This window comes from Bactrocera oleae, chromosome 5 (assembly GCF_042242935.1).
Source record: "Bactrocera oleae isolate idBacOlea1 chromosome 5, idBacOlea1, whole genome shotgun sequence".
In the NCBI taxonomy this organism is placed as follows: Eukaryota; Metazoa; Arthropoda; class Insecta; order Diptera; family Tephritidae; genus Bactrocera; species Bactrocera oleae.
This window is the reverse complement of record NC_091539.1, coordinates 3,482,922-3,494,241: the sequence shown is the minus strand read 5'-3', so window position 1 is coordinate 3,494,241 and position 11,320 is coordinate 3,482,922. Positions and strand designations below refer to the sequence as shown.

Sequence of the window (11,320 nt, the reverse complement as noted above, 5' to 3'; positions counted from 1 at the left end):
CTATAGGAGTCGTAGGTATCACAACGGACTGGCGTCTTAAGCTGTCAAAGTGGGATCCCTTCTGGGATCGACCTCCTAACCTAACCTAACCTAAGGAATTTCAAAGCATTCCTTTCCTTTAGTTATTCTAAGAAGCTCAAATGATTTCGAAAATATTTTTAAATTAAGTGTCTTCGATCCGCTCATTAAAAACAAGTACAAGTATAAAAGAAATCGTTACAACAGTAATAACGGATAAAAGTCATAGAAGCGAACTTAAAGCGTCGGGAGGTAAAAGCTCTACCAAATCACTCGCTTGTGTCAGGCAAATCGTTAACGAAGGAAGTGTTGCTAACCAAGAGCCGAACAGTGCTCGTTTATTGCACTCACAACTTAATTGTTTTGCCTATCAACGAGGAGTAGCTAAAGGACCTTCGTGCTAGGTACAACGCAGCAACGGATTCGTGCGGTACTTTTGTGGATTTTACACAAAACTTGCGTGTGTGGGGTGAATGGCGCAGCAAATATGCAGAAATGTGAGAAAATTATTAGTTCTTAGTGAATTAAGAAATTAAAAATATTATTGCATAGCTTATAAAGTGGATTACTCGTAGCAATCTGCTCAAATTTCGACGCAGAAAAGTGAAAAATTTTTGATAAAGAAAATTTTTGCACAAAGCAGCGCGTAGTGGTGGAAAGCGAAAGCTGTGATGGGTGGAACAAGTAGAAATTGCACAAAAGTTACAGCTGAAGAATGAGCGAATGGTCGATAGTGGCTCAAATGAGAGATGTATGTAGATTTTTGTAAACAAATTGAGAACGAATTTTAAAATTAGTGTAAAGAAAAAATTAATAAGAGATAAATTTAAAAAAAAGTAATTATTATTTAAATAAATACTATGAGTAAAAAAAATTAATTAATAAGTAAATATATGATTTAATAAAATAATTCGGTGATTTTTAAAGCAAAATATTTTTGAACAAGCGGCAAGAACAAAAATGCATTAAAATATTAACAATCAAACAAAAGTTATTAACAATAAAAAAAAAAGTTATTACGTGCCACAATAATACGAAATATTTTTCACAGTTATGTAAAGTAATTGCCATTATACAGTGGAGTTTTAAAAAATAAACTTTTTTCCAATGATTTAAAAAAAAATTTCAAATATAAAATTAAAATTTCCAAAATTGTTTTTGTATCCCTTAAAGTACAATATTGGAAAAATTTTTATTTGTTAAAAAAACCGAACTCTAAAATTAGGAATAATAAAACAATTCCAAAATTAAAAAAAAATTAAAAATTCCAAAAATAAAAAAAAATTGAAAAATTAAAAATTCGAAATTTTTTTTTTATTCTTTAATGTACTATATTGGAAAAATATATACAATACAAATGTTTATTTGGTAAAAAAACCGAACTCAAAAATTTCGAATAATTAAAAATATTAAAATTCCAAAATTTTTTTTTATTCTTTAAAGTATTGGACAAATATATACAACCAAAATATTTAGTTGTTAAAAAAACCGAACTAAAAAATCACAAATAATTAAACAATACTTAAAAATTGCAGAATTAGAAAAAAAAAATTTTGGAATTGAAATTTCTTAAAATTTTTTAAAACACTATATCGAAAATATATATACAATAAAAATTTATTTAAAAACCCCGCACAAAAAAATTACAAAAATTTCACAAATAATTCAAAAAACAAAGGGTTATAAAATAAAATATTTCATACAAATGCACATTGTATGCTACCGTTAGTGAAACCGACAGAGCTTCACAATAGCAAAGCAAAACAGCGCTTACCGCTAGCAAGGTACAAAAACACAGTATGAGGTGTGTTTACAAAAACAATATACATACAAACAAAGAGCACAACAACGTCCAACAGTTATAAAGGAATTTATTCGCCAAGCAGCCAACCGCCCAACCATTGATAGCGGCTACACGGCACGCTTTGCCGCTAGTTCCATTTCTCGGCTTTCTCATATGGACATTTATTCGCTCCTTTTGTCACACGCTATAATACGATTCCCTTTTCACATTCGTTCAATTTTCGTTGTTTAGGGTGGAAAATGTGCCACTGACCGTACCACAACAATTCGAATTGTCCCTGCAACTGACGAGTAGTCACAAGCGCCCATTTAAAGTGGCGAACAAACGCTCGCAGTCGCAAAAGATTATTACACGGGCAGGAAGCGTATGTGAGAAAAACATGCAAAGATGTAAATGAAAAGTGAAAATCACAAAAAATTGTTTAGCAAAAAAAAAATATAAATTATAATAACTACGTAATTGTTACTAACGTGCGCTTTGTGCATGATTTCTGAGTGCATGAAAAGAATTTCACTTTCGCGTTAATCGCGTATGTGTAGTTTATCGAATTATGACAGCTGAAAAATTTGAGTTTAACAAGTGAAAAGTGTTGGACGAGCCACGGCTCACCAACTGCCAATAGCTGCGCCAGCAAAAAATTATCATAAACATATTAGAAATTTTGTAAATATTAACTGCGTGCTGCGTTTGGGCGTTTAGCATCACATTTTTCGCCACTCAAACGCGCGAGAATACGCCCAGTTCAGGCGAGCCGCTGGTGTTACAGCCGCCGTAGCGCGCGCTGCCGCTGCAGCATCTCTTTAGTTGGCTGAAAGCAGGCCAATTGCTTTGGCAAACAGCAAAAGGCAAGCAAAACACGCACATTGTAACAACAGAAAAAACAACAACAAATATTTTTTTTTCTAGTGTGCAAAGAAAATGCATTCCGTGAACGTGTATGAAAGTGAGGATGAGCGACGCCATGGCCATGATGACACACGCGAATTGCAGAACTTGGATTGGCCCTTCTTGATTAAGGTGAGTGTTTGTATAGCGTATACATACGTACATATGTATATATGTATGTATATAAAGATTTATACATGTATATACATACACACACACATAGAAGCATTGCATATGTAATAGGACGCCAACGAGGAGCTAACGAACGAGCGCGATTAGGCCATGACCTGGCCACCGCTGCAGTGGAGCAGCGCTTGTGTGCATTCACTTATGGTTTGCACGCTTACTTGAATGTTGTGAAAAGTTATTTGCTATCAGCTATGACACAGCAAACGGAATTGCGGTTGTGCACAAAGTGTGGAGGGGGGGAAATACGCTGACAGTGTTGATTGAAAGGATTAGAAACTCTGTAAGCCTCACAAAGTCGCTTGACTTATTAACTATGGCGGAAAAAACTGTGTTGTCGAGGGGTGTCTTTTTGTTTGTGCGAATGTCAACTGAAAGCAGGGGACTAAATAATGCTGACAATATCGAGCGAAATGGAAATTACATTGCAAATAAGCTAATCAATAAAATTGATGTCCTTGAATGTATGAGAAAAACTGAAGGGTGTCAAAGAACAAGAAAAAAATTTTAACTTTTGTTTCAGCAAAGTTATTATACACTTCACAAGCAATAAAGTTTACTTACAAGAACTTTATTTGGTCGGTTTATATGGTAGCTATATGCTATGGTAGTCCGAACTGAATAATGTGCTCGGAGATGACAGTGTTGTCTTGTACTATAATCTATGCCAAATTTCGTGAAGATATTTTGTGAAATGAAAAAATATTCCAAACAAGGACTGATTTTTGATCGAACAATTTGTATGACAGCTATATGCTATAGTCATCCGATATCGGTCATTTAGACAAATGAGCAGCTTTTTGTGCAGAAAAGGACGTGTGCAAAATTTCAGATAGATATCTCTTAAACTGAGCGACTAAATCGACACAGTTCGGCATCCTGATCATTTATATATTTTATAACGTTTCCGATAATTCAGGGTATAATGATATCGTTGAAAGAGTTCCAATTTAAATTTTATTCAACACTAAATCGCTGGTTCAATAAATGCTTACCGATTTCGAGGGAATCAATAGATCAAAAAGTATTCGATTCTGTAGAGCTACAAATTGATTGCTGGTATAGTCTGTACTATAGATCACACGAATATGGAAATTTTTTTCATATACAGTCCACCCTCTGTCACAGAGGGGCCACAGAGAGCAGAATTACTCGCTTGCACAGTAAAGAATCTACGCAGTATCCACGAATCTCATGTGCTTTTTTACTTTCGATGAGCTATTTTTAAAGCACCTCGATGAGCTCTGAACTTAATGGGATTAGCATACCGACAGTCTGATTTAACCTCAATTGAAGCTTACGCTTGAGAGCCTGATGATTTAACAAATTTTCTACTTCAAAAAGAATCGAATCTACTCAAGTCCTTTACTTACAATAGATGCCGACTTGCATGCTAAGCGCACACTATTAGAATCAGACTCGCTAGAGTATCGAACGACGGAGCCGAGTACGATAAATGCATGAACTCTACACAGTAAGTGGTAGGTTCCAGGTAGAGAGGTAGGTAAAAATAAAGACTAGAAAATTCTGTTTTAATCGCAATTGTTCTTTTACAAATTATCGGAGCAACCTTTAAACAATCAGAAAATCATAAACATCATTCTGTTAGTTAGCCAGGTTAAGTGCAGTCGCATAACTTAAGTGAAGGTAAATACCCACTCCGTATTATTATTCCCACAGATGAGTATGTATTTCCACTTTGAAGTCGAACTGACGTCTGTCTAATGCCAACCGCAAGGACTTTTTACTTGCTTTTGCTACGGCGCGAAGCCGCAAAAGCCACAAAAGTGCGAAAAGTACAGATAAGTTGTGAGTAAAAGAAGATTGGGCGAAATGCGTTGTGCACACAAAGCAAAGGCAAATTTGGTCAAAATTGTCATGAACTGTGAAAGTGTGTGAAAGTGATAAATGAGCCACAGAATTGGGCGCACTGGTAGGCTTTCACTTCATTACACCGCCTGGCACAACTGCTATTGTGGGTGTTCGCAACGGCTTCTTCAAAACAGTTTGCATTTTTTGCACATTGTTTGCTTTGTGCTAGTTTTTTTTTTGCATTCTTACTACTAGTGCTATTGTGTTTGCTAAACATGCAGAAAAGTGAATTTACTTGCCGAAAAATTCATGTCACACACACACACGCATGCATTTGCATGTACAATGCATGCAAAGCATACAAAGCGCATTGCTCGAAATTACCGATTTTTTGCTTCATTTTACTCTCCTGTTTTCTAAACAAGCAGTGAGTGCGTCGCAGGCGCAGGAGGTTAATAATTCCAAGTAAAATGAGGCCTATTATTAAACAAATAGTAATAATATATGTAATTCCAAAAATAACGGTTTTTAATGGAATTATAACCTTTTATATGGCTTAGCGCCTGAAAGTAGACTATACTTTAATTAAAATTGTATATTTTGGGCTCAAATACTGGCTGATAAAAATATAAAAAAATATCCATTAACGGTAGGTAGGTAGAGTGGCTGTCTAACGACACACCTACGCCTTTGGTAGGCCCATTGTGCTACCACCAGCATTAAAAGTCCCTCACTTTATTGGCTCCTCTTTAAATCACCCCGTGCTGCTGATGAAGTTCATCAGTATATTTGTCGATTAAATATATGCAAGTAGCCAAAGGCATATAAATTCGCTCTTTTCGGAAGTGTAATTGTAGGGTGGTGCCTGTTCTGGTTAGTTCATCTGTTTCACAGTTCCCAGGGATATCACTATGTCCTGGAACCCAATGCAGGTTTAACGTGAAATAGAATGTTAGATCTACTAAGAGCTCAAAGCATGCTTTCACTAACTTAGACGAAACTCTAAGAGACTTTAGTGATCTCAAAGCTGCCTGGCTATCTGTATATATAAATATATATTCCCTGTTGTAAGCACAGTCCTTGTAGGAACAAGCAGGCTTTCTTTAATTGCTATGAACTCCGCTTGGAAGACACTGCAGTGGTCTGGAAGACGACTTTGGTAGCTACTTTTGAAGACGCCACTGCGCACTCGGTTAATTAGTTTGGAATTATAGGACTACTATATAATATGGCTGCTCTACAAAAAAATTGTTGTTTAAAATCAAGTCCTTGCATGGAAAATACTTTACTTGATCTTCACGTACTTTGGCATAGATTATTGTCTAAGACAAAGCTATATAATCTCCGAAGAAATTGTTCTGATCGGAGTACTATAGCATTTAGCTGACATACAAACTGACCGAACAAAATCAAGCTAAAGATCTCGTATACGCTTTGATGCCATAAGAAATGGACCTGTGACAATTATCATGCTTGGCGGCAGCCGAAGTTAAGGTTTTTTCTTATTTTGTAGTAATTTATGTGCAAAAACTTAAACGCTGTGCTTACTATATAAATATTTTAGAATAAATGCAGCTTTCCGGCGGCAGTTATGTGTTTCCCTCTGACATTTGCAATGCAAAATTTTGCTCATTAAACAAAAGCGGGATGCATTAATATGCAAATTATCATTACTACTTTTTATTTTACGCTACGAACGCCGCTACTGCCGTTGCTCCGCTTTTTTACTGCAGCAAATTGAAGCTTGTAACTTTAAAAGTGACACATTTCAACGACAAAGGACAATACAGAAACAGTTGCCGATTCTCAATTCGCTTTATCTTAAATTTGACTGTGCCTTGTGCACAAATGTTCGTTGCTGTAATTATTACTTTTGTGTTTGCGGTGTTTATTAGTGCTCCATTTGTGCACTGCCAATGGCGGTCTTCAGTTTTAGCTGCGCTCATTGTTGATTTTTCACTTGTAAAATATAAAAAGTGCATTAACATGTTCATTTTTGTTGTAGTTTAAGCACTCGAACATATGTATGTATTTGTTGTTTACAATGTTGGCCGTACGCGTTGCAGCAAACCACGGCGCTGAGTGTTGCCACTGGCGTTGCTTGATTGCAAAATTCGAGTGTGCTACGCCGACCTGTTTGTAGCAGGCGGCAGCGGCAGCAGCAGCAGCAACGCTTCAACTGCTCTATGACTCTTGCCATAGGAATTGACCCACTTTTTGTGTGTTCTATATACACATATATATTCATGTATGTATGTATGTATGTATGTGCAAGTGTAAATTGTCGCCTGTTGTTGCCAATGCCGCCAATTTTCTCGTCGCCAGCAGTCATCTGCGGACTCTTATATTATTATTACGATTGTTGTTGTTTTTTTTCTGTGTTATGTATGCATTCAAATGCGGTTATGACGCACTTCTTGGCGCTCACATACATACATACAGTGGTTATACAAATTCATGCCACTTATGTCATCCGCCGCCCACACTTCAGTCATGCACCGTTAGTTGGCAAGCGTTTGCCAGCCTGCAAGTTGCAGGCACTTTCGCCTGTTAACACAGCAATTTTATTAACACCAATCTTTGTTTTTGTTTACATTTCCGACTTTTTGTTTGAAAACAGTGCGATGCAGTGGATAAATTTGCAATTGCATTTCAGCATATTGATTTCGTGTCGTGCTGATTGATTACAGTTTTCAATTAAGAAGTCGTTCGGTTGGCGCCACTAACGGATTGTTCACACACACACACACATACATATAGAAATATATTTATCGCAATATTAAAATTTTAATGATTTCCTAAACACTTTTATTTTTCTCATTTTTGTAGGGCATTCTGGAGAGCCCATCATGCACAACAACAACACCAGACACTATGGCCGCGATGCTGTGGACAATTACAGCGGTGTTTGGTATTGTTTACGCGCTGCTCGGTAAGTAATTAAGCAACTATTCCCAGATTGCGTTGCAACCGATTTATATGTATCGAATTGAGTTACGCCATAAAGACGACAAAGACTCTATTCATCTACATAACAGCTAGTACCCATTGAATACACTTAGTAACCTTACGAAAAAATGTTTCGAAACAAGCACCACTGTGTAGCGAACCTTGAAATGGATCACCCTTTATTAGTAAAACTTTTGGTGACAGGGTCTAATACGGGTCTTTCCGTTAATATAGAACACTAAAACCGAAATATGGACACAATTGAACTGATTGTGTCTTTCCGAAATTGGACACTTTCATCCAAGAGTTTCTATAAGCTTGAATATTGTGAAATATTAAAAAAAATAGAAAAATATTAGGACTTACCGTATTTTTCGGTGCAAGGACAAACTGTTTTTCTTTTTATTCTTCCATTTCTTATGAGTTATTTCCTTTCATTTCACAGGCTATCGCTGTCTGCGCGCGGTGGGTTTCTTAAGCGGTCTGATGGTCGGTGCAAATGCGATTTTCATGTTGCAGGACTTTCAAGTAACGCTGCTCGGCAAACCGGCCGATTCGGCATTAGCGATCGTGGCGGGCTTGCTGGGTGCCGTGATTGGCTCGACATACCCGGTAGCATCTATACTGATTAGCGCATTCGCGGGCGCGCTGGTCGCTGGCGCAGCGATGGCTGTGTGCGTGGCCACAATGCCAGACAATGACTTTGGCGTAAGTAACAACGCAGAATATACGATAAAACAATAAAAAACACGCATGTTTTTGAAATTATTTGCAGTATCGCGAAATTTATGTCGCCATCGCGGGTGGCGCGGTCATTTGCTCGGTGCTGACGTTTTGCTGCGCTAAATATGTGACCATACTGACATCGAGCATCGTTGGCAGCGCGATGATTATAACCGCTATCGATTTTTTCATGCACAACCTAGACACGATAAATTGGGTAAGCGTTGGCGTCAATTACCGTTACTTACAATAAATATAAAATTGTATTAAATTAAATAACAACAACTTGTACTGTTAATAATATTTAAGATTTTAAATATGAAACCGAATCCGCTGCCACCGCCTTGCTACGGCGGCATTTTGATATGCTCTTGGCCGGTGGCGATCATCATCAGCATAATGGTGCAGTGCTTTATCACGGCCTGGCGCGTCGATCATCGCAAGCGCGTCTACCTGCGACACCACCACCAAATGGCACGCTGCGGCGCCGGCGGATTGCCGACGAATCGCATGAGCGGACGACCGCGCGAAACGCGCGAGGAGGCCAGTCAACGCAAGTACCGTTATCTGTATCAGGTGCGCACGGCGCGCGGCGACATTATTTCGCAGGTTCGTAACAAAACACCAAAATTGCAATTAAAAGCCACTAAACGAACTCTTTGCAGAACTTTGTGTCAGCTTTGCAAAAGCGCATACAACTGGGCGGCACCGAAACGCCCTCAGAACGCTCGATTAAAACGAGTTCGAACGAACGCAATACATTTCGCAGCGATCGCACACACTTCACTACCATACCCGATTCCGAAATGTGCGACAAAATCGAAATTGTGCGTGATCTAGGATAACAAACAAGCAACAGTTACATGTAAGCGGCGAATATGCGCAGAAAACGGAAACGTAAAGGTGGAAATAAGTGAGGAAGTGTGCGCTTATTTGCATGCAAGTGAGTACGTAAGAGACGCGCGAAGAGCTTGCTTGTGTTTATCCTAAGAATCGCGTATGTGTGTGCGTGTGCGACGATCGTTGTGCGTGTATGTATAACGGGAAATGAATTGCCAATACAACAACTACAGTTAAGTGATAAAATGCAACGTTGCGTTTGATGGGCGTGTAAATAAGACTTGACAATGCTTAATGTATATGAAGTGGTGAGAGGGTGGTGGAGACGAGTGCATGCGTTTTAATGCATGAAAGTGATAAGTATGTTAAAATTTGTTGGTTTCGCGCGCTAAATTAAATCATGTAAACAGAAAAAAGGAGCGAAAATGTCCAAAGTAAGCGAGGTGAAGTTAAAATACTGGCGTAGAACACTAAATTTTATAAATTAATTAATAACGTAAAAAAGTTGAATACATAGAAAGCATAGGAAACTAAAACTGTTTGGGCGTATTTTCAATGGATTTTGAGTATGAAAATTCAGGTATAACCAAAAAATAACACAAATTTTACGTTAAAATGTTCAACATTATTTTCGAGTACAAGCAAATTTACGACACTAGCTGCTAAGTTCCTCTTTAACAAGTACGGACAAGGTAAACGTTATATGTATGCTCATAGAATATGATCTAAAAAATTTTGTGTAACAGCATTTAACAGGCTTTAACTTATAAAGTATATTCATTTTAAACGTTTTGTTGAAGTTTCAAAAAGAATAAGTTTAGGTATTTACTAAGTTTACCAAAAAAATGATTTTAGAAAAATTAAGTTTGAAAAACCTAGTAAGTTTACAAAACCAAAAAAAAAACACGAATACTACCTAACTACTTGATTTGTGTATGTGTGAGTGAAAAAGGTGTTTTCATGCATCCAATTCGCTACTGGCAACTTTCAACGATAAATTGTGTGTGCAAGCGCGTTATAAGAATTGTGAGTTGCTTAATAATAATTAATTGCATTTTTTAAATATGCCGCTGTGTTGTCATACTATCGATTTTTGTGTAGAAATTAAAACAAATAAAAAATTCTAATTTATCAAAAATATTTTGTATATATTAAACAAAATTGCGAAATTAAATATAAAATGCTGCTGTGTTGTTTTATTAAAGATTTTTATGTGAATATGAAAAAAATTATAATTTTTCAAAAATAGCTTGTATACATTAAACAGGGTCGCAAATTATTATATTTATTTTTATTTTTTAATTAAAAAATTGCGGTAACAAATAGAAACATTGTTTTTCATAGCAAAAGCAGAAGTAAAAAGGAATAAAAAAAAAAGATTTACATATTTCTAACTAAAAAACTATAACTAATAGTAATTAAAAATCAGTGAGATAAAAAGTGCTAAACTATGTTAATATTTTATTAAAAATAAGCTTTGATTTTCAAAAGATAACCAAAATGATAGAAGACGGTATAAACTACTGCGAAATAATTTAGTATACAAATCTCATTCTTTTTTATACTTTATAGTTAGGTTGTGGCATAAAATTTTTTTTCCAATACGGCATTTGGGTTTAAATTTTTTTTACGTTACAATCCGGTATCTAGGATTTCAAAATTATTTTTAATTAAGATTTTCGGAATCACAAAAAAAAAATTATTTTAAATGTTAATTCATTTGCCTTTTATTGCATTATTGCAACCCTGGTTGTCATATTATCGATTTTTGTGTGCAAATTAAAAAAATTATTATTTTTCAAAAAAAACTTTGTGTGTATTAGCAGTTATCAGAAACTGTGTGAAATTTATTAAATGCTATTATTTGTAAAACTTATATTTGTAATTTAAATAAAAACATGCACGAAAAATCGTTGCTTGAAAATTCGTACTTTTTATCGTATGAAATATTAATATCGCATAAATGCGCAAATTAGTGGCCATGTAACCACCGAAAAGTACCCACTATTTATTGAGGTTCATATAATTTCAACACTGCCAAAAAATAACTGAATATTTAGATTTTTTAAATTGATAAACCAGAAATTAAATTAAAAAAAAAAA

At 36.0% G+C, this 11,320-nt stretch overlaps 1 protein-coding gene across 1 annotated transcript; it reads left to right on the top strand.

The window, feature by feature from the left end:
* The first annotated feature begins 387 nt into the window (after nucleotides 1-387).
* Nucleotides 388-9,865, top strand: LOC106618903 (transmembrane protein 198). Its single transcript, XM_014236826.3, has 8 exons — nucleotides 388-515; nucleotides 2,054-2,667; nucleotides 2,729-2,839; nucleotides 7,535-7,637; nucleotides 8,100-8,362; nucleotides 8,430-8,594; nucleotides 8,687-8,986; nucleotides 9,043-9,865. The coding sequence occupies exons 3-8, from the start codon at nucleotides 2,741-2,743 to the stop codon at nucleotides 9,220-9,222; spliced, it is 1,110 nt and encodes a 369-aa protein (XP_014092301.1). The 5' UTR covers nucleotides 388-515; nucleotides 2,054-2,667; nucleotides 2,729-2,740; the 3' UTR covers nucleotides 9,223-9,865.
* The last annotated feature ends 1,455 nt before the right edge of the window (nucleotides 9,866-11,320 follow it).